Source organism: Echinops telfairi, unplaced genomic scaffold (assembly GCF_000313985.2).
Source record: "Echinops telfairi isolate 266 unplaced genomic scaffold, ASM31398v2 ScPeMD7_70;HRSCAF=299, whole genome shotgun sequence".
NCBI lineage: Eukaryota > Metazoa > Chordata > Mammalia > Afrosoricida > Tenrecidae > Echinops > Echinops telfairi.
The window spans coordinates 29,525,494-29,548,514 of record NW_022103968.1 but is presented as its reverse complement, the minus strand read 5'-3'; the positions used below and the strand labels follow the sequence as shown (position 1 = coordinate 29,548,514).

General features: G+C 52.5%; 1 protein-coding gene and 1 pseudogene across 4 annotated transcripts in view; both read left to right on the top strand.

The window, feature by feature from the left end:
* The window catches only part of CNNM1 (cyclin and CBS domain divalent metal cation transport mediator 1), a 70,663-nt gene extending 48,770 nt beyond the window's left edge, over nucleotides 1-21,893 (top strand). For 3 of the 4 annotated variants that reach the window (XM_045291363.1, XM_004701006.3, XM_045291361.1), the window contains 5 exons: nucleotides 3,275-3,438; nucleotides 15,645-15,828; nucleotides 15,979-16,122; nucleotides 18,218-18,319; nucleotides 19,175-21,893. In XM_045291363.1, the coding sequence (XP_045147298.1) occupies nucleotides 3,275-3,438; nucleotides 15,645-15,828; nucleotides 15,979-16,122; nucleotides 18,218-18,319; nucleotides 19,175-19,251 (671 nt within the window). In that variant the 3' untranslated portion in view covers nucleotides 19,252-21,893. The remainder of the gene's footprint in view (nucleotides 1-3,274; nucleotides 3,439-15,644; nucleotides 15,829-15,978; nucleotides 16,123-18,217; nucleotides 18,320-19,174) is intronic. The other variant, XM_004701005.3, reaches the window with a different exon arrangement.
* Nucleotides 6,466-7,616, top strand: LOC105978427 (annotated as a pseudogene).
* Nucleotides 21,894-23,021: the final 1,128 nt, after the last annotated feature.

The window sequence follows — 23,021 nt, the reverse complement described above, 5'->3', positions numbered from 1 at the left end:
ATAATGTCCCAGGCTCCAATCACATGTTGAAGCCGCAGCTGTTCTACCAGATGCTCTGCATCCCTGTTCTACAACGAGCCCCAGAGGAAACACTGCAGATTTCCAGAGCCAGCCGTGACCCGAGAACAGCCGCAGATGAGTGTAGCCAAACCCAAACTCGTCCGTTTGTCCTCAAGGGCGCCAGAGCCAGAGATGAGTCGCATTTTTTCTGCCTAAGGGTATTGACATTTGCAATCACCCTGAGGGTTGACTCTGTTCTGCAGGGTGCCATCACTGCCCCTCTTGATCCCTTGTCACTCTGGAAGAGGGCCTGGTTCTCCATCACCGGATAGATCAGAGCCCGAGTGGTGGAACTCGCGAGTCCCTATTGCATATGCTCTTACTGGATGATCAGAAAACAGAAATCCTCGTGCTTCCAGTGGCTTCCTCCTCAAGTCAGTGGTCAAGGCCCCAGGCTTCTTGGTGCCCTTGATTCTATTTTCACATTAGCCTTTATCTGGCGACCCACCTGAGAACCCCTTGGAGAAATCAGCCTTCCCAGGAGGACTTTAGATCCCAGAGAAGGGGCTTTGATTCTAGGAGGATGAGAGAGCTCTGAACCCTCCTTGAAATCAACATTTATCTTCTGAATAAGAATATTTTAAGAAGGGAGATGATGTCAAGGAGTCCAGGAAGAAAGGGAAGGTTTGGAAACTGATTGGGGCGGCAATTGTACGATAACGCTTGATGTGATGGAACTGTGGAATGATATATGTATTAACTCCCAATTAACAATACATTTTTAAATAATAATAGTTTAAGAGGCCCAGGCACTGTACTGAGTTCAGAGCATATAATGGTGAACAGAAAAGACAAGACCCTGCCCTCATGGAAAATGTCTAGTTAAATGGAGTAGACCTAACTAACAAATAAGTATAAACCTGTAATGAACGGAAACCTGGGGAAAGGGGTTTGAAGGAATGGCCAGGGGGCAGAGAGAGCGGAACATGGGAAGCTCCTTAGGATTGCCAAACAAGGACTTCAGAAAAGTGAGCCCCGGTGACTGAGATTGGGCACCGAGCTCAGCGTTTCAGGAGCCCTGGTGGTGAGCGGGTTTCAGCTGCCAGCAGAAAGCTCAGCAGGTAGAACCCACTATTCGCTCCTTGAGAGAAAGACAAGACCTCCTGCTCCCAGGAAGGCTGCAGCCTCAGAATCGCACGACGTCGGTTCTACCCTCCGCCCTGGCCTGTCCGACTACTCTGAGTCCGAATCAGCTGGCTGGGAGTGGGTTGAGTTTTGTAAGGACCGTGTGTGGAATGGTGGAATGGCATCTGCCGAGGTGAAGGAAGCTTGCATGGTTGAGAATTCCCAAGGGGGCTGTGGGCTAGAGCCGAGTGTGGGAAGAACATGGAAGGGCCAGCAGGAGATCAGACAGGAAGGAAGGTAAGACCAGGTCCTACAGGAATGAGAGGCTACAACACAGAGTTTGGATTTTCTTCCAATATAGTGGTCTATGGCTGACAACTGAAGTGTGAGCAGATCGTAAGGGGCATGAGTGGTGTGTAGACGGAGAGGTAGAGAGAGCAGGAACCCCGAGGTAGGTCGGTGGAATCAGAAGTCAAGGGACCCGACCCCTGGGTCTCTGGCTAAAGGAACAAGGAGTCTGTGAATGACCTTTGCAGAGAGGAGACTGGAAGCGAACTTAATTCTCTAATGACATCAACCAAGGTCACTGTGGCTCTAACGAGAAAACTATCCAACCTGCTCTTACTTTCATCTTTCGGCTGCATGACCTGCCAGACAACAGTCATCGTTTGGTGGGACACAGCTGGGCCACCTTCGGGGCTGCATTCCAAGTAGATGCGGATCAGATGCTTTGATGGATGATAGCATTGTCTCATCCATCGTGTCTCCCCAAGTTCTGCCCTGAAAAAACCACGACCCGCGTCTATGAAGAATCTGATTCTTCACTTGAGGGCCCTGAACTAAGCCTGTGTTATGCAGGCGGGCAGCGTCCTAGCCCTCTGGGGGAAGAAATGCGGAGTGGGAACAGCTGGAAGGCAGAGAGACTGGACACTCTGCAGGCTCGCCGGTCAAGTTATTCTGTGGTTGATTAAGTGCCAGGATGCCCTCTTCTATTGATCCAGTCGGCACAGTCCTGGTCCTGATTGAACTTTCCCCAAAAGTGTTTTTTCACTTAATGTGGGACCTTAAAAACGGAAAAACCACCTGACGCTGAGCGCGGAGAAGGCATTCGGACAGAAGGCCTGCAGGGCATTCCAGTTCCTCCCTCTGACCTAATAAGCCAGAAGGAGCCCTGAGCTGGCCCACCCTTTGGACATTCCCACTTGGGCCCACCTCAGGTATGCACTACTCCAGGGGCCAGGAGTCTACAAGGCCAAGGTTTGTGCCCAAACAGAACCTATGCCTTCTAGGCCCCATTTCAGACCTCCAGGGCCCTGGACATCCCCACCCAGACCACCCAGGACTGGAGGAGGGGTCCGAAGGCCAGCGGCTGCCTCTCCACATGCTGCCATGCTTGCTGGACGGAACTCAAGGGAGTCGAAATCAAACTCAGTTTCCCAGGCGATTACGCTGGGATATGAATCGAGGACAAGCCAAAAGCATGTTTTAACAGTTTCCTAACATATTTTTGACTTTTAAATCTGCGTCCACATGTTTTGTGGGCCTCCATTTGTCTGCATGCCCCAGACGTGGCAAATGTTGGGGCAAGCTAAAATGTGTCCGGGGGTGGGGGTGGGGGGTGGGGGTGGGGGTGCCTGCTAGCCGTGCTGTGAATCCTCGTTCTGAGGGCAAACCTAAGGGTTGATCTTTCAAAAACTAAGATCCATAAATAGAGGTTCTAGAAAATAGCGCCTCAAAATGGAGGGTCATGACGTCTGGTGTTGCAAATGACACTGCTCACGATACCACCATCCTTCTCTGCTCTGGGGTGGTGTTTGCCTGCGAGCGCAGAGCCAAGAGCAGCAATGGACCACCTCTGTACCCCTCCGTGGTTTAGGGAGTGGGAGAAAACTAAGAAGAGCGGTGCCCGGGGTCCCTAGCTTAAATATCGCCTCCTGGGGACTATCCACATAGCCAGCCCAACTCCCTTTTTCCACAGCTCTAATGGGAAGGGCAAGGAGCCATCTCCACCCTCCATGGTCCAGCGGGGCCTCAGTAAACAGTACCTCTCTTTCTCTCTCCTTCCTGCCCCCCTTTTCTTCCTCCCCTCCCACCCCTCTTTGTCTCGTCTTCATCTCCTCTCCCGTGGCTTTCCGCTCAACATCTGCAGTCAACCGGTCCCCTTCCCGCTGCAGCGGGCTGAATCGCTGCGAGTCTCCGAGCCGCGAGCGCAGCGATGGTGGGGGGAGCAACACCCAGCTGTACAGCAGCAGCAACAACCTCTACACACCCGACTACTCGGTCCACATCCTCAGTGATGTGCAGTTTGTGAAGGTAACCCTCCCTGGGGGGGCACACCCCTCTTTCCCTGTGGGCAGAGTCAGCTGGCGTGGCAGAGGGAGGAGCCACGCCCACTCACCTGAGCAGGACACACATCCCATTCCCTCCTGTTCCAGGAGCGTGCCGGGTGGGCATGGCATCCTGTCCTGTCAGGCCCAGCTTTCGTTCAGCTGAATTCCAGTTCTGTGGTTGTGGCCCTTGGCAAAAGCTGCCCGGTCCTCATTTTCCCCGCAGGGAGTCTGAATCACAAGGCAATAGGACGTTCGCCTGCCTAAGATCATTTGCTGCCAGAACTTCTTCCTGTGAGTCCCTTAGCGTGCATGGACACCTGGTTGATTTCATTCTTTTTCAGTTATTTTTGCCCAGGATACATTTGCAGGTGATTAATAAGCCATGCTATGGTTTTATGCATGGTAGTGCTTTTTATACTTCAGCGTTTAAAGCACAGGCTGGCCTGTGTGGTCTACAGTCCTTTACAGTCACTCATAACAGCTCGTTAGCGTCACTGAGCTCCTGGGAGAGGCGGCAAAGCTAAAGAGGAGGGGAGCTGTCTCCTCAGACCCCTCTTTGAGATGGGCAGTCGCATAGAGACCTTTTTCAGGTTTCCCTGTGCACTGGGTTGTGAACCACCGGGTCAGCAGTTTGAAACCACTGGCAGCTCTGAGGGCGAAGATGAGGCTGAGGCAGTCCACCTCCATAAATCGGGACAGTCCCCAGAACCCAAGAGAGGCCGTCCTACACTGTCCTCCACAGCAGTGGTTCTCAACCTTCCTAATGGCTCGACCCTTTCATACAGTTCCTCATGTGGTGGTGAGCCCCCAACCACAATATTATTTTCGTTGCTACTTCATCACTGTCATTTGCTACTGTTATGAATCCGGCGACCCCCCGTGAAAGGGTCGTTTGACTCCCCAAAGGGCTCGCGACCCACAGATTGAGAACCGCTGCTCTGGAGTCACGACCAATTAACATCAACCGATGACGGTGAGCTTCTGCTGTCTGTTGCTTGGGGGGACTTACTTGATCTTTTGTTTTCTGGCATTCTGCACCCCATTACCCCTGCTAACCTGAGATGGGGCTAGAACCCCATTCATTCCATTCCAATACCACCCCCAAGGGGTTGTCACAGTAACAGCTGTCCCTGCGTGCCGCAAGCTGACCAGGGAGAGGTAGGCGTGTGGGAATCACTCGGGTGGGAGGCAGGAGAGAAAGAGGAGGCTTTCTGCTTCTGGGAAGAGCGGCTGCCGCAGACAACCGCAGTTCTACCCTGCCCTGGAGGGTCACAGTGAGTCTGAAGCCCTCGTGGCTGTGAGTTTGGATTTTGGAGGAGGTGGGAGGAGGCCCTTTCTCCTGCCCAGACCACACGCCCCATTCTCGGAGGAGCACTGTGCACCGACTGGCTTTCCGGAACTCCGAGGACACCCTGCGCTCACAGTGACATCCGCTGGTAAAAATAACCCTGAAGAAAAGCTAGCGAGGGAAGAGAGCGGCTCCTGTGCGTGTGGCGTTCTGTGCAGGGCACTGTCCCAAGTCCTTGACCTTGATTCTCCACTCAATCCCACAGCCAGTCTACAAGGTCGGGGCTCCTCGCATCCCCATTGTGCGTGGATGAAGAAGCTGACCTTTGGGAAGAAACCGCTTGCCCAAGGTCAGGGGACTAGGAAGTGACAGAGCCAGATTCTGATGTGGATCTCTCTGTCCCCAGAGTTGTCGCCCTAAAGCCACCGTGCTTTAGGGAGAGTTGCAGGTAGTCAGAGCCTAAGGTTCCAGGAGAAATGCACTGGATAATACGCACTCCTGTGTGTGACTGTAGGCATTCACAAGGATCATATGACAATGAGGGTTCGATGTCAGGAGAACTCTCCATTCATGATCCTCCCCAACACACACACACACACACACACCATTGCTTCCAGCTTGAAGCGCTTTCATTGGCGACACGGACCTTCCTCAGAATTGAAGAGAGGTAAAGGCAGAACAAAAATCTCCAAGATGCTAATTCTCTGATTAACGAATCAGGGTCACTCAGCACATGGTCCGTGGGGAAAGAACGAGAACATCTGAATCCGTGTAAGCTGTCCCACAAATGTTCCGGAATGCTCGCTTTGTGTTTGGCACAGCCTCAGTATGGGCCAGGGAGCCTGGGAGGAATAGTAGTTACAAGATGAGCGGCTAACCACAAGGTGAGCGGTTTGAACCCATTCACCACTCCGAGAGAGAACGATGAGGCTTTCTGTTCCCCTGAAAGCTTACTGTTTCAGAAACCCACAGTTACAGAGTTGCTACGAGTTGGAGTCCACTCAATGGCAGTGCAGTGTTTTGTTTTGTGGTGTTGGCAATGTTAGTGCGAACGGAGAGCGAGGAGAAAGGGAATGAACACGTAATCACACGAGTAACTCTGGTAAATCCCGGCAGTGATGATTGTGGCTGTTAGGTGTTAGATCCAACAGGAAACACTGCCCAGCCCTGCGCCAGCCGCACGACTGTAGCCACAGAGGCTATGGAAGATTCACAGGGTTGAGGGGCTGGGCAGGGAAGGAAGGCTGCTTTCAAAAGGGTTCTCGGCGTAGGCTGAGAAAGGGATCTTTTTGCTGAGGCTTCTAAGGTGGCCGAGAGAAACGATAGAGGCAGGAGAGAGCTGGGTGAGCCAAGGATCTGCCAGCTGGTGCCCAGTGGGCATGGGCGGATGCTGGTGGGAGAGGACGGTGCAGTGCCACCTGCGGCTCCCAGAGGTATGACATCACTGGGACCGTCAGGCATTGCGATTCTATTTTAAGTGTGTTGGGCATTGTCGTCACATTTGCTTCTCTGGTCTCTTGCTATCCTAAATTCAGAAAATCAATATGGAGGCTTTCCCTGCCTGCTTTGGAAGGAGAAAGGGAGTGACTGAGATTCTGAGGATGAGATTTTGCTCGTGTTTCACGAGGCGCTGTGGGAAGCCGCAGTCCTCGGAAGCATCACTAGGTTTACGTAGATCAGAGAGACCTGCCGTGAGGTGGATTTGGCAGCTCCTCAAAGAGGATGACCTCGCGTGAGTGCGAGTGACTATCTGAACACGTGCACAGCGCCTCCCATCTCCACCCCGGGACCGGAAGAAAGGAAACATCCTTCGAATAAAAAGGAATGGCGCCTGGCAGGACGGCACTGTGGCACCCAAGGCCAGTTCTCAGGAGCAGCATCCCCCCCTCACGTCCCACCAGAGGACCTGCCTCTGGCCCACGCAGCCGAGCAACACAGGGCACGGTTCCTCTGTCCACCTCGGGTGATCAAACTGGGCAGGCTGAGTGTCCAAAGTGGAAGAATTTAGCAGAGGCTAGAAATTGATTAAAATGCTGCTTAAAACTTCTTTACACCTGTAGTTCTGAAAAACAGGTTTGTTTGTTTAGTCCAAGGGCTGTTTGACTTTGAGATACCAAAGGAGAGGGGAATGATGAATGATTATCTGAGAGGAATGATTATACGGGAAACGCATAAAGTCATGCTGTGATAAACAGTAGTTAAGGAGACATTGCAAAGGTACCAAAGAATTCTTTTGAATTTTGAATTTGCAACCGATTCTATAAGCCTCGGTATTAAACCACGAGCCTTTGGTAGATGTCTTGCCATCTGGATTGTGTAACCTTGAGCAAGATGCCCCGTCCCCATCTGGTGGCAGAATCCCTAAATTGCAAGATTGTGTTCTCGCGTCTGAGTAAACTGCTTGCAAGCTGAATGTGCAAACAGACCATCAGAAAATGACAGAGGGCTTTTTCTCTTGCGTTCCCGCTTCCGAGATGACAAAAAAAGGCGAAACAACGGCCGTGCCAAGAAAGGCCACGGCCATGTGCAGCCCATCCGCTGCACGAACTGCACCCGCTGCGTGCCCAAAGACAAGGCCATTAAGAAGTTCGTCATAAGAAACATAGTGGAGCTGCGGCCGTCAGAGACATTTCCGAAGTGAGTGTCTTTGACGCATACCCGCTTCCCAAGCTGTACGTGAAGCTGCATGACTGTGTGAGTTGTGCCATTCACAGCAAGGTGGTCAGGAACCGGTCACATGAAGCCCAGAAGGACCGAACCCCCCCACCTCGGTTTAGACCTGCAGGTGCTGCCCCACGACCTCCTCCAAAGCCTACGTAAAGATTAGAAGCTGAAGAAAAACAAACCTGAAAGGAAATAAAATGAAAATTGTTCGTGGAAAAAATAAGAAAGAAAATGACAGAGGATGTCCATTACATTGGCCTATAAGATAACGTCAAGACATCTGGGCTGATAAGACAAGAAAGTGCAAATAGCTACTCTGAGTTTTTGTGAGCTTCAAGAGAAACAGGCCTCTTGTTTGCTCTGTAGTTTAGAGAATGGCCAAAGCCGAAGAGAAGACCATTTGAACTCAAGCTTTTGTCCTGAAGCGAGGCTAGCCACAGAATGGAACAGAGATAAAAGCATGCTGTCTTTTGGACAGGTTTGATCGCTTCAACCAACCAGTAAATATTTATGGAGCGCTAACAATGGTTCTAGGTATTATATACTGATTGTGGTGTTTACTAATGCTAAGAAAATATAAAACATATCCCTTGACTTGTAAATAGATTAAAACCTAATTAGCGAGAAGACATGGAAGGTTATAACAGTGACCAATGCAGAGTCCACAAAACTCTGCTACACTTATTTTAAGCTCGCTATTGGTTGGAGAATTCACTGGAACATCATGAATTGGGGAAGAATAAGAAGGGAGATAAGAGACCACCGTGCTGGGTGAGCACCCATCAACAGAGGTATAGAAGGTAGGTATATATAGGGTGATGAAAGGAGCTAGATTTACAGCGGTTCTCAACCTGTGGGTCACGATCCCTTTGGGGGTCCGACGACGATTTCACAGGGGTCACCCAATTCATAACAGTGGCAAAATGAAAGTTATGAAGCAGCAACAAAAGTAATTTTATGGTTGGGGGATCACCATCACATGAGGAATGGTATGAAAGGGTCGTAACATTAGGAAGGTTAAGAACCACTGGGTAGAGGGTTGGGTTCAATGCTCGCTACGGGTGTGGCCATTGTTGGCTGACAAGACCAAAGAAGGATAACTGGGCAGAGTAGTTTAGATTGATCTGGGCTACATCTGCAGCAGCCACTAGCCTAGTCTGAATCGTGTTGTAAATGTGGAATAAGGAGCCCTGTGGTGCACTGGTTAAGTGCTCACCTGCAACCCCAAAGCTGGAACCCACCCAGCAGCTCTCTTAGCAAGAAGACTTGGTGATGTGCCAAGAACACCCACTTGGCAATTCCGCTTCACCACATGGGGTTGCTGTGAGTTGGAACCAACTGGATGGTCTCTAACCGTCGTAAAGCACATGCCAGGTCTCAGGGACCGTGTGCAAAGAAATCATGCCATTGTCCTCACTCACGACTTTTAGATCCATTACGTGTTGACCTGAAATCATTTTGGATTTGGTGGGTCCAATGAGGAGCCCCGGGTGATGTGATGGGCTACACATTTCACTGCTGACCAGTAAGTCGGCAGTTAGAACCCACCGTTGTCTCCGTAGGAGAAAGACGAGGCTTTCTCTTCCCATAAAACTTTATAGCCCTGGAAACCCCAAGGGGCAGTTCTAGGCTGTCCTATAGGTGTGCTATGGGTCAGAATCAACTTGATGGCAGTGAGTTTCTTAGGGAGGCAGGGAGGTGTTGGGCGACTCACAGGAAGATTGGCAGTTCAAACCTACCAGCCACGCCTTAGGAGAAATAGAAGGCAGTGTGTGCCTGTAAGGAGTTACAGCCTCAGGAACCCTATGGAGCAGGTCTGCTCTGGGGTTGCCCGAAGCTGGAATCGGCTCAGTGGTCATGGGTTTTGTTTTGTTTTGTGGGAGAGGGGCAGAGGGGACATTAAACGAAGCATAATTAAGGTGACTCTCACCTCTTACTTTTTGCTGTCATTGAATGTGGCTACTAGAACGTTTAATGACCTACGTGTCTCTTGTCCTGTTTCTATTGGAGAACACCATGCTCGACCGAGAGAAGGTGGCATAGATTGCAGATACAACCCAGCTAGAGCCTTTCCAAAACAAATAAATAAATAGTTGGGGGGTAGGAGGGGTGGGAATAAAAGGAGTCCAGGAAAGAAAAGAATGTTTGGAAACTGTGGTAGCAAGTGTACAACACTGGAGCTATTATGATACGTGTATTAACTCCCAACTAATAGTAAATTTGAATATAATTTTAAAAATAAATCAATAGGTTCACTAAATAAAAGAGAGAACTTTGCAACAGCCCCCACCCCTAAGAAGCTTGTAGGTTGGCAGACACAGCCAAGCCAGGCACCTGTAATATAATCAAACGCCCTTCCTTCGGCCTCCTCTTTCCTTCTCCCTCTGCCTCTTCTCCGCCTTCCTTTCCCCACCATTCCTTCTTGGACTCTCCTTTCATCCGCTCCCTCTTTGCTTATTTTATTGGCTGAGGATTTACTTTCCTGAGACCCAGTCTTGATTTCACAGCCTCTTCAGCCACCCTGACCGAAAACCCAAACCCAGTGCCATCCCGTCGATTACGACTCATCGTGCCCCCTGCAGGGTGTCCAGCGCGACTCTCGACACATCTCTTCTGGGGACAGAAGGGTACTGCTTTTTTCTCAGCCCCCAGCTAAGTTGGCAGGGACAATTTAGACCCCATGATGTGGCAATTGAACCCCCGTCTGTAAAATGTATGCCCACTGTCGAGTTAACATGTGAGAAATAGATGTGAATGTGTTTTACGAAAGATTTCTAAAAGGTGTACAACCCAAGCACTTGTGCTCATTCATGATCTCTGAGCCTCATGGACAAGCTGTCGGAGTTGCTGGTATGGCTGTCACGAATTACCTGAAGTGGAGGGCTTCACAGAGCGGAAAGTCACTTGGCTTTCCTTGACTATGAGCCAAAGCTAAATTAACCAGTTACAAGGACCCAACGAGAATAATAGCAAGTGCTGTGTCGGGTCCGTCAAGTGTCATTTAGGGTTTGTTTTCTTTTCCTGACCTTTAAGCCAAGAAGAAGTACAACGCCCAAAGCTTCATTTTCAAAAAACCCCTGGACACATTTCACGAGGCAGTTGCTATTCTGTGCTGGAGAGGCCGACGGGCCCCCAGCACTGCAGACCAGTTCCTGGGACACTGAGTCGTGGAATCACCCTACTCGTGGCCACGGGGAAGGCAGTTTCATGCAGCCAGATACTTTTGCAATGTCTGGAGTCTAGAACCCGCTCGTTTTCCTTATGAGCAGGAGAATAAGCTCATCAACGGAGCAATCCAGATCGAAAGGAGTACTGTTATTAGACTTTGGGGGTCCTGTCTGAGGGCGTGGAGGGCCACAGTCCTGCTCCACCTTCAGTCTCCCTGGAACCAAAGAGCAAATGCCACTTTTCCAGGCAACACCGTAGGAGACCACACAGAGGGTAGACTCTGCAGGTGGGCATGGAGGTCTACCCTGCTCGCTTCAAAGCCAGGTGAGGGCCGCCACCTTGCTGGACCTCCTTTGCGCACTTGTAATCTGGAGCGCACAGCCCTCTCGTGCTCACACCAAACAATCATTGTGAACAGGCAGGCAGAAAACCTGTCTCTCAGTGCTCTGTAAGCCGCACAGCATCGCATGCCTACCCAGGTTTGTCAGCATTTAGAAACCTCTCATTAGTTCCATTTCTTTAGACTATTTATGACTTCTGTTAATCATATGACTTCCAAATAACAAAGAATCCAGTGGTATTTTTAGTAAGAGAAATTAAAACCAGCGTGAGGAGCTATCAGGGATGCGTTCGTTACTATAAGTACACCTGTGAGCATCCTGACCATAAAAATAAAGAGGGGAAAATAATACACTTCAAATACATAAATCACGGCCGTAGAGTCTAGCCTGACTCAACAACCCTACAGGACGGGGTAAGCCTCATCTTTATCCCACTGAGAAGCTGATGGTTTTGAACTGCTGACCTTGAGGTTATCAGCCCAATGTGCAACCACAAGGAAGCATATCATTCATCTAGTGAAAGGAGCTCTCTCCTGCCGGTAATTCCTTAAAAGACTCAGCAAATGTATTATTTCTGTATTGTTAGCAGCACAGCCTTCCAGTTGACGATCCTTTCCCTGCCAAGTAGGAGTAATAGAGAGTCAAGCTTGCCCCACGGGCAAAGAGATTTATTAGAGAGAGAGAAGTACTTTGAGGCGTGAGAAAGGCTTACTGGTGAGAGAAACGTCTTTCAAGGGGAGTCACCGAGGGGCCGAAGGCAACCCAGACCATGTCTTGCAGAACCAGGAAAAGGAAGCATTTTTTAAGAGACTTTCGGCAGGAAGAGCATTATGTTTATTTGTAAGAGGTGGAGTTAAGGAGATTGGGTGTGCTCCCAACAGGTGTTCAAAAATGGAGTCTGCATTAAAGGTTTCTGTGTGGAGTGTCATCACTTATTATGGGATGGTACTATGAGCCGGGCAGCCAGGAGTCCTGTGACCAGATACTTCTTCCTTTGGGAGTCGACTCAAGGTCACAGATGTCTGGTCTACTCTTGCTCCTGTGTTCAATCTGAGCTGGCCAAACGCTGACTGCTGCGATCAGCGAGTGGAAACTCAAAGGCATCCTTCTTACAGAGAAGAACAGCACATCCTTTTTGCAGCGGGTGAAGAATTTGCCAAGGACGGAGGCTTTCGTCATAAACCACACAAGGAAAGTTAACTGGATGTGGGTGTGGTAAGGTCTGTCTGTACCGACCTGGGGAAATTCCTTAAAATCATTTGCACTTGAGCGATGAAGGAGGAAGAACTCAGCCTCTCTCTTCACCCATCTCAGTGTGACAGCGGGGACATCGGTTTCAAAGGTTTCTTACTTCGGCCCTCTAGACAGGCTGGAAGGAGCACTGGTGGCACTGTGGGTTAAGCATCAGGCTGCTCACTGATGGGTGGGCGGTTCAAACCCCCCCGGCCACTCTAGGTGAGAGAGATGAGACGAGCCAGGCTGCTTCTGTAAAAGAGTCCTGCCTTAGAAAACGTCTGGGGCAGTTCTGCTCCATCCTGTGGGGTGACGAGGAGCAGGAACCAACTGAACGGCAGTAGGCAGTGGGTGACAGTGTGGGGACCCAGCTTGGAGTTTGATTAGCAGTGGTGGCAATTATCAAGGTAATAATTGTTTACGTGTGGGGATTTGCAAGCGGCTGGTTTCAAGAGCTGTGGTTCGCAAGTTTTCCCTGTGCATTAGACTCGCCTAGGAAGCCTTAGCCCCTCCTGAGACTTCAATATAATTGTACTGAAGAGTGTCTCCTGGACAGCGAGGTTCTTCCAAGTGATTCTTGCCTGGTGCTGTGGTTGAGGACCCCTGTCCTGGAAGGATGAGTCACTCTGTCCCTTTGACCCTGTCAGTATTTCATGTCCCGAGCTGTCAGCACAGGCTGCATCCCAGACAAGCAGTGGTTGAAATCCCTAGTGCATGCTTGGTAGTCTAAGATTGACCCGAGTTAAGGTTCCTGAGCATCAGAGGGCAGGCTCCAGAGCGCATGTCTCCTGGGGGACATCGGATGACATGGCTTCTCACCCAGATGGAAAAGATAGCTGAGTCCCCAACAGAGGCGCCTGCAAGCATCGGGTTTTCTCAACAGGAACACCGATGCGATTAGAGACCTCAGACAAATGCTAGGTGGAGACGCCAGGGTTCTGAGTCATACAGCATAGAAGATTTTATTTTGACCTGAAAAATATTCAAGCCAGTTGTTAACACTTGGCTGCTGTAGCCTATAAAATCCTTTAAGGGGAGAAGAAGCTGGTGGGGGGAAAGGAAGTGATCAGAATCCGTGGCTGATTTTAAGACGGTGCAGCTCCAAGTGTAGTCCCTAGACCAGCAATTCCCCTGGGAACTTGTTCAAAATGCACATGCTCAGGCCCCACCTTGACCTAATGAGTCAGAAACTCTCCTAGTGGAGGCCAGCAGCATGCTGCCTAATAAGTCCTCCCAGCAACTCTGAGCCACTCCCAGGCTGAAAGACCGCTGATGTAGAACATCGAGAGACCTGTCTGTACTTACCTTCTGAAATTCCAGGGGTAACATGATGAATGAACAGCGCGCGCGCGCGCGCGTGTGTGTGTGTGTGTGTGTGTGTGTGTGTGTGTGTGTGTGTTTTCCCTCTGTATGACAGAAAGACACGCATTCTTGGTCTGTTTGTGATTTAGTTGTGTTCAGAATTTGCTTGATCCTCGTGCGGTCGCCTGATGTTTGTTAGAGAAGAAAGAAAGGATTGATGATGGACAGCCATGCAGTGGATCTACATCCAATTTAGGAAGTCCTCTTCAGACTCACGAAACACATGCAAGGGTGCCGAGTGCAGGACGATCACAGGCCAGGGTGGGAAGTCTTGTGGATCCAGTGGCATTCTAAGCATCTCATGGCTCCTCCAGCTCCCAGGGCTCTGGCTGCATCAGGCTAGCTTCATGTGGCTTCTTGTCAGAAATGTCTCCCAGGGAGTAAGCTTGCGTCCCATCTCCAGTGAGCTATTTGTCTCCTTAGCGCCTCCAAATGAGGTCATCAGGCTGCAACCTGATTGACAGGCTAAACTCCACCCCTTCATGCTTAATCCTCTCAAACTGACAACAGATTATATAACTACCATAGCCCCTGTTGAAAGAACTTTTGCAAGAGACCAAGCCAACTCCAAGTCCAGCATGTTCTGTTCCAGTGCCTACCTCTGACCCATCTCTCTGATGTTTGCCAACCATGCGGCCTAGTTGTCCAAGGTGTGGTGCCCTCGGGGCAAGAGAAAGCAAGAAGAGCAGAATGTGAGCCTTCCCTGTCTTCTGTCTTAACATGTGTGAAGGAAGAAAGCCCCGCCAGCGGGTGAAGGACTTGGGAAGGGTGCTGTACCCCATGTTTCCCCAGGACCAGTCACTAGTTGGCGGTGGCATGTTCCTCTATGGCAGCGGTTCTCAACCTGTGGGTCGCGACCCCTTTGGAGGTCGAACAACCCTTTCACAGGGGTCGCCCGATTCATAGCAGTAGCAAAAAAGACAGCGATGAAGTAGCAACAAAAACAATTTTATGGTTGGGGGGTCACCACCACATGAGGAACTGTATGAAAGGGTCACAACATTAGGAAGGTTGAGAACCACTGCTCTACAGGGTACTAAAAAAAACTAGCCTGTTTTCCTTGCAACACCCCCCCCCATCTGTGACAAATGCCCCGAGGACATAGAGGACAGAGACCCCTTCCTCTCTCAGGAGAGACATTGGTCCATCTCGCTCTGGCCGGCAATGATGGCCTCTCCCTTCCTCTCTGGCTGAAACCCAACTCTCTTCTGACGTTACTGTGCCAGGTGCCTTCGTGGGGGGGTGGGGGGGTCGACTGCTGGGATCCAAGGAGACATCTGGGAGCTAGCACAGAAAGGTCAAGGTCGCTGCAGACCTCTCCGTCATAGGAGCATGGCCCTCCCTACGCCTGAGATGGGCTGAGTCCAGACCAGAAATGCCTCAGCCTCCAGCCTCTGAGCGGTAGGAAAGACTTAGGGGCAAACTTTCCACAGAGACCTACCTTCTTCTCGCCAAGCTCCCCCAACCAACTCAGAGATGGATGATCTAAAAAGCAAGTGTCACGTGAAATGGCTCACCGCGAAGTAGTAAGGACACCCAAGTGAACCCACGCTCGCCTGGGTGCCTGAGTGTACCGTCCTCGACAGGGATCGTCATTGGAAACCAGGCTGGGAGTCTATAGGAAGGTGCTGGGAGTCGGCCGGACTTAGGAGCAGAATCTTTGGCGTGGTGACCAACGGGGACCTTGTTCACCACAAGTTAATAAGTCAGCATGGTTGCGTCCTTATGGCGTGTGGAGTAACTTGGCGCTGCCACAACCAACCCTTCGGGAAGAGACTACCTGACCACAGTAGAAACCTGTGTCTTCAAACCTCTCGGGGCCACCTGCCAGAGGGAACATGCCCTCTGTCCTCTGTAGGGTGTCAGGAGACGACGGGTCATTGGCCCCTCCAAGGTCAGCATTTAGGGCCAATAGAAACGGACTGAGGGAACGTGTAGTTAACAAGCAGAGCATCCCTTTGTGATCCGTCGCCACCAGGCTGGCCCAGCTCAGGAAGTCCCCCAGTCCCTGGGTCTGGGGCCACAGAGACCAGGGGCGCCAAAGCTCCTGGGCTCTGAAGGTTGGCTGCATCCGGGGAAGGCTGTACCCAGCAGGTCCGAGCTTCCTCCGCCTCCCTGCCCCCTTCCTTGCAGATCACACGGCAGCAGTACCAGAACGCGCTCACCGCCTGCCACATGGACAGCTCACCCCAGTCCCCTGACATGGAGGCCTTTGCCTCTGGAGGTGCCACCAAGACCCCGACTACCCGGGGCACGCCCCAGACCCCCAAGGACGACGCTGCCGTTACCCTCCTGAATGACAGGCACAGCCTGCCGTGTAAGTCAGCTGATGGCAGGGCTGGGCTGCTGTGCGGGCGGGGAGTCCGGCCTTGCCTTCCTCCCCGAGCCCTGCCCCACCATCTTCCACCTCCCAGAGCCCCGGGTTCGCTCCAAAGCAGCGCGCTGATGCACCCGCTCTTCTCCCCAGGCAGCCGTTCCGAAGGGCTGCGAAGCCCCAGCGAGGTCGTGTACCTGAGGATGGAAGAGATGCCCTTCACCCCAGAGGAAATGGCCCACCTGGAGGGGCAGCCACTCTCGCTGTCTCCTGCCTCCGCCGTTCCCGCGCGAGCAGGTCAGGAAGGCAGACCAGCACAGAGGGACACAGGGGATCCCCACTCGAGGGCCCCAAGGAGAGCTGGCAGGGAGCCCTGGGACCCCTGCATTGCAGACAACACCCCACTTCCTTCCAAGGCCAGGGAAGGTACCCTACCCTTTCGTGAGCACCTGCTGGGCATCGGGCCCAGCTCTCCTTCATTCTCCTGGGAAGACAGTGGGCAGAACCGTGTCTAGAGCGGGGTTTCTGCCCGGGATTGACCCTGGCTCTGTGAAAAGCTCTGCCATTTTAAGTCCGTTAACCTGAGCCGCCGCTCCGTTGTCTTAATGGATGCTTAATGTGGGTCTATCTAAAGCCTGGCCCGCCTCTCCTGAGGCTAGTTCCTCTACACTAAGTTAGATCACATACATCATGATCAGGGAACCCTGGTGGGGTCGCGGGCTACACGCTGGGCCGTGAACCACAAGGTCATGGGAGAAAGATGGGGGTTTCTGCTCCTGTAAAGGGTGACACCTCGGGACCCCACGAGGGCTGTTCTACTCTGTGGACTCATCGGGTCACCGCGAGGAGTCTGAATTGACACGAGGGTGATTTGGGGGGCTCTGAAGTCCGCATCTCTAAAAAGCGGTGCTTTGCACCGCGCACCATCGTGGAGGCGGGCACTGTTAGGCCTGTTTCGCAAAGAGGGAAACTGAGGTCAGTCGCTACTCCTCCTAGCAGGGTGCTGCCCTTTGTGCCCAGAGACCACAGGGAGCCCAGGGGGGGCCTTGAGCGGTGGCCCTTTCATTTTGACATTGATGCTGCTCCCAGCACCCAGCGCCCCACCAGCGCCGGGCCCCTTCTGCCTCCCTGAAATACCCTCCCCATATTCTCAACAGCCCCTAAGCCTTCCCCCTACGTCAGATGTTACCCCACCTGACCTTCCATGTAGACCTCAGTGCACAGCCTATATCCAGAGCAGTGACCTGACAGGTGCTCCTATATTGCTGAGGTCACTGAAAGAACAAGTTGGACCTTGTGGCTGACCCGAAGAATCTGGTATAAACCTAGTCACTCTCTTCCAGCATCTGAACTTGGAAATGGCCTTCTTTTTCACCTGCAGACACCACATCTAGTAGGGAGAGCTTGTGGCCAGGAAAAAAAAAATGCATCAAAGGCATGAGAGTGAAGGAGATGAGGTCATTTTAGAAGCCTAAGGGACCCCCGCCCCCTGGGGCCTGGAAAAGGACAAGGAGGTGCCCACGGCTATTTCTTTAAAAGCAGAAACTCTCAACTACCAAACTCCCCGCCATCCAGTCCTTGCTGGCTCATAGGGACCCCTTGTGGGTTTTCTGAGAGTGGCACTGTTTATGGGAGTAGAAAGCCCAGTCTTACTCCCTGGGAGCTGCTGGTGGTTTCGAGCTGCCAACCATGCAGGTTGCAGCTCAACGCGTAACCACTGCGCCACCAGGGCTCCTACGAAAAGCAGGGGTGGCATCAAACTCCAGCTTTTGGCGCACGCCATTTCCGCCACATCACTTTGCTCCTCTGGTTAGGTGCTCGGTGCATTGTCAGCAAGATGTGCACCCCTTTCCCCGTGCTGAGATGGGGAGGCGCCGAATCTCCACTAGATCCCATGGGAGAAGACCGGGGCCCATGCTTAGTCATAGGGGCCCCTGAATTCCCGGCTCCGTGCAGGGATGGAAGAGGCATCCCCAGTGGCTCTCCAGTGTGTGTGTGTTGTCTGCAGGCAGGGGCACAGGGGGGGCGGACAGATTGTCCTCTTCTCTTCCTCTTGCCAAAGGGTGGTGGAGGGGAGGGACTTCTTCCCGCCCGTCCATGGATAGTTTGATCTCCGCTCCTGTGCTCCATCTGTTTGTTCCTCTTGTGGCACCGATATGCCTCTTGCCAACTAAGTACAGCCAAAACCTTCCTCGGCCCCCCCTCTCATTTTGGTCACTGCTCCTCCACCCTTGTCTGGAACTTTCTGCTGTGGAGAAACATCAACCACAATCGCCTTCCCTCCGCTTCTGGGGGTGTGGCTTGAAATGTGCCACCGCGTGTGTGCGTGCTCACAGACACATACACACAAGTGCGTCTTTTTTTTTCTTGTTGTTTTTTTTTTGTCACACAGCCTCAGACAGCGAATGTTGTCATGTCACCCTGGACACGGAGACCAGCCCCCGCAGTAGCGACTCAGAGGAAACGATGGGCAAGAAGCTGCTGAGAACCTTGAGTGAGTAGCTCTTCACCCCACAGAAGCTGGTTGGCAAGCACTAGACTGCCACCCAGGGGAGCAGATCACCCCCCACCCGGACCCACCCACCCACTGGTGAGCTGGAACCACTGCCTTTCAGTTAGTAGCTGAGTGTTCTAACCATTGCGCCATTAGGCCTCCTTCACAGGATAGGGCAGGTCGTGGACTTTACTCAATCCCCTAAAAGAAGTCTCCACTCCAGGACCACTGGGACCCATTCGTATGGGTTACTCGTTGGGCTGCTGATAGCAAGATCAGCGGCTCAAACCCACCAGCCACTCCCCAGGAGAAAGGTGATGCTTTCTCCTTCCAGAAAGATTTATAACCTCGGAAACCCTAGGGCAGGGGTTCTCCACCTTCCTCATGCCGCAACCCTTTCATACAGCTCCTCATGTGGTGGTGACCCCCCCCAACCATAAAATTGTCTTCGTTGCTACTTCATCACTGTCATGTTGCTACTGTGATGAATCAGGCAACCCCTGTGAAAGGGTCGTTCGAGGCCCAAAGGGGCCACGACCCACAGGTTGAGAATCGCTGCCCTAGGAAGTTCTACTCTACCTACAGAGTCGCTATGAGTCACAGTCTACTGGAGGGGGCTGGGCTCAGCTGTTTGAACGTCATAGGTTTGTGGCTTTTCACGGATGTCCCGCCAGGCAGACAGTGCTTCCTGGTCTTCTAAAACTACAACTAGGCCCCTCTCAGCGCCAGGACTCCCTGAGATTAGTTCTAGCCAAACTGTCCAGGGCTTCTATTTCCAGGCAATCCGGGACAGCTGGGAAAGTATGCGTGTGTTGCCCAACTCTTCCAAACTGAGCCCCACAAACTGTTTTTCAGGTGGTCGAAAAAAGAAGAGGTCACCAGATGGGGAGAGAGCCTTGGAGAACTCCAACCTGGCGCCTCTGATCACATGACGGGGCCGAGGCCGCATTTGCTGGGTGTGTACGCTTCCAAAGCTTTGGGGGAGAACTGCCTTCCCATCACCTGCCTCACCCCAAGACTTCCACAGGTGACAGGGCGCCCCGTTCCCTTTCCACCTCTTCATCTTAGCTGTCGGTACGGCCCATCTCCCCTCTCTGCCTCAGTCGCACTGAGCACCTTCCCGCAACCAGAACGGAAGGAGGTACCTCGAGTGGGCCGCACTACGAGTGGTCTTGCCCATTGCATCGTGTGAGACTGGGGAACAAGTGACCCCCCTGACCGCCCTGGGGCTCCTGATGCCCTGCTTTAGAGCCTTGTCTGGAAAGTCTCCATCTCGCCCTCCAAAACAAGGTCATGTCCAGCCCGTATTTCATGCTCAGCATAACTCAGAAGGTGCCACTGGCAGCCTGGCAGGTGGAGGGAGGCTGGAGTAGCTCAGGAGAGGGCTGCATTGGGGGACGGACCAAGGAGTCCTCCAGCCCGCCCAGCAGAGGGACTAGGCCCTGTTGGTCTGATTGGTCTCCTGCAAGATAACGAACCCAGCAGCCTGAGAGAGTGGGTCTCTGCTGAATGGAAGGAATGTTCCTTGGAGCCTTGAATCACTGCTTTTCCAGGGACACATCTGTTTGGGCTCGAGCCCGAGGCCACCGATCCGTCAAGGCATCTGCTCCGGGAGAGGAGGCCCTGGCAGGGAGCTGGGGGCCAAAGATGGAACTTCAGGTTTTAAGTGCAAAGCAATGCAAAAAAGAAATAAGAGAAGGAGCAGGAGGAGGAGGAAAGAAATGCACATAAAGCAAACGCTAAGCAAGTTTAGCCATGATAAACCAGAGTGCCCAGGTCAGCCAAGGAGAATGCAAGCTCTCATGGGACCGTGGTGTGTGGTGCACAAGAACGTTGAAAGTTTCTCTTCCTTTGCAGTCTTTCCAACCCCCACCCTCACCCCTGACTCCTTCACAGCAGGTCAGCCTAGCGTCTACCAAACCCAAACCCCTTGACGTCCAGTAGAGGTCAACTCATCGTGACCCGCTAGGACAAAGTGGAGCTACCCTCTTTCTCCTGCAGAGTGGCTGGTGGGTTTGAACTTCCGGCCTTTTATTTAATCCCCTGTAGGTTAACCACTGGACCCACAGGGCAACTAAGAATTAACTGGGTGTTCTGTTTTGCACTGGGATGTTGGAGACAGTGCAAGCCCAAGTATATCCACCAGGGAGCAGAATGACTGCACATAACTATTTCAGAGGCGAGTGACCAAAGTTAGAGATTTAGAAGTAGGCGGAGGCTTCAAAAAATTCCAGGGAAAATGGAATGAAGACCTACTGGAATTTTACCACGAATATTCGAAAGCCTCTTCATAAGAGAAGTGTGGCTCTGAAGATCCATCTCCCTTTCTAAGCGATTCCCCACACCTTTGGGTCCCTGGGCCAGACATCCAGAGATTCGGGGCTGCCTGCTGTATCTCCCAACCATTCCCCAACTTGCCCCTGTGTTCTACCACCCCTCCCCACCTCCAGACCCGCGACTGCCATTTCCCCGTGCCCCTTCAGCCAGTCATCACACGGGGAGGAGGGACCGATCAGTCCTGTGTGCTGTTTGCATCTCACACGAATGCTCACGAACCCGTGGGAACTTTTAACTCAGGAGTCCCGAAACTTGGGGGTCCCTCGGTGGACTTCGGAGGGGCCATGAAACCCTCAGAATTGTGTGTGTGTGTTTATGCGTGTTTTTGAGAGAACTAATACTGTCCTGAGAGTCCCAGAGGTCTCAGGCCTAGAGGGTTACAAACCACTATTTTAGCGAGTGGGACAGTGAGTAGAGTCTCTGCAGTGCAGAGTCAAGTGAATCTGGGGCCTTGGGTGACAGACTTTGAGTTATAAGGAGGGGGGGGTTCTCCAGTGCCTGCCAAGTCCAGGGGGAAGGCTGGCACGCACCAAGAAGCGGGAGGACTCGGCGTCCTTGGTATACCCTGGGGTGGCACAGTGGGCCAACAACAGTCTATGGATCTTGGTGCCCGTCTCCCCACCCAATTGGAGCAGGTGGTTCAGACAGGAGGGTCACTGCATGTGGAAGTGATGGTGTTCTGGCTGGGGATGGCTTTCCCCCCATCAGTATATTATTCCCTTCAACATGCCCCTTGCCCAGCCTGGCCTGCGGCCCAGCAGTGCATGAGTTCATGTAGCTACGTCCACAACCACCCCCTCCCAGCACCTGCTCTTGCCGGGTAAGGACGGGCATGGTGTCAGTTCTTGGCACTAGGAGGCCTCGGGTCCAGACCAGCCAACAGTGGGAGTTCCAAGAGGGCGGCCATCAGGATGTAGCGTTGGTGCAGGATGACCGCTCGCCTGGTCTTTCATGAGCCTTCAGGCTTCCGGGCCCCAGCCATCGCTATGGCATCCCATCCGTCCCTTTGCCAAACCCCCAGGAGAGCCTGTCACCTGGCCCCTCCTTGTCCTACCTTCCTGCCAGTTTTTCTTCAGGTTCATAAACAAGTTCGGTTGGTTGGTTGGTTTTTTAAGAGGATTTTAAAATAAAGCACTTATGAAAGCTCAGAAACTGTAAATCATTTTTAAATAAAGAGAAAATGCCTTTCCTGGCATGTGGCTGTTTCCCTGTGTCATGCAGGCGGGTGCACGCCGCACGCAGTCCGGTTCGCTCCCCTTTGCCCGCCGGCCTGGAGAGGTTCTCGGGGCCGGGGTGAGGCTGCGGTGACTCACTGACTGGTCGGAGCTGGTGATCGACTCTGGGTAAGACATGGGTGAGACTTTGCAGGGGTGAATGCCAGAGGGGACAGCAGCCGCTGCCGCAGGAACCAGTCTGAACAAGCCTTGAGGAGATCTTGAGAAGCCACGCGCCTGTTCGCCGAAGCGTGCAGGCACTGGGCTGGGGTGCTCTGTGAGTTCGAGACTTTGGGCTGTGCCTCGGAAGAGCCCCCGAGATGGCGACACAAGATCACTTCTGCACAGAGCCTCCTACAGGATGTTCAAGGAACGTGACCGGCAGTTTCCAACCAAAGTCGGGGGACAGCAGAAGAGGAGTAGGCCCAACTTATTCATTAGTTTCCAACCCGGGCAGGAGGGAGAGAGCTGCCAGGCAGGTGTGTTTGGGTATCTAGTCTCATTGTGGGGAGAAGATGGGCATCTAATACCTACGACTAATCCATGGGGATTTCTCTCACCAGCCAACCAGGGTCACTACTGGCCTTTGCCAAAAAAAAAAAAAAAAGTTAAGATTCTTCCCCAGGGCCTTCCTAGGGGCTAGTCATTTCATTCACAGCAATCATAAATAGTTTCCATTTTAAAAGCCTTTTCGCAGTGGTGCTAAGGGTACACTCACCCGGTTCTTTCTCAAAAGCAGCCTGGGGAGGGGGGGCATCGATGACTCGCTCTGTGGTACAGGCTGAGAAACAGGCTCTACGAGGTCAGGGGACTCGTGGGAGATTATCCAGCAGGGACGTGGCAGAGCTCCGAGGTCCCAGGGGCGTCCTCCTTCCTCGAGAGCAGGAGGAATCTGAGACCCACTCACTACCATCAAGTCGATCCCAACTCTCGGCGAGCCCGTCAACAGGAAGCACTGCCCCTCGCGGTTTCTGAAACATCTTTACAGGAGTAGAAAGCCTGGCCCTTCTCCGAGTGGCTGGTGGTTTCCGACGGCTGCCCTGGCAGTAGTTAGTGGCCCACTGGGTATCCACTATGCCACCCGGGCTCCTTGTGGCGTACCCTACTTCTGAGATTCCCAGTGTGCCCCTGGGTGGGCACAGGCCCTGAAA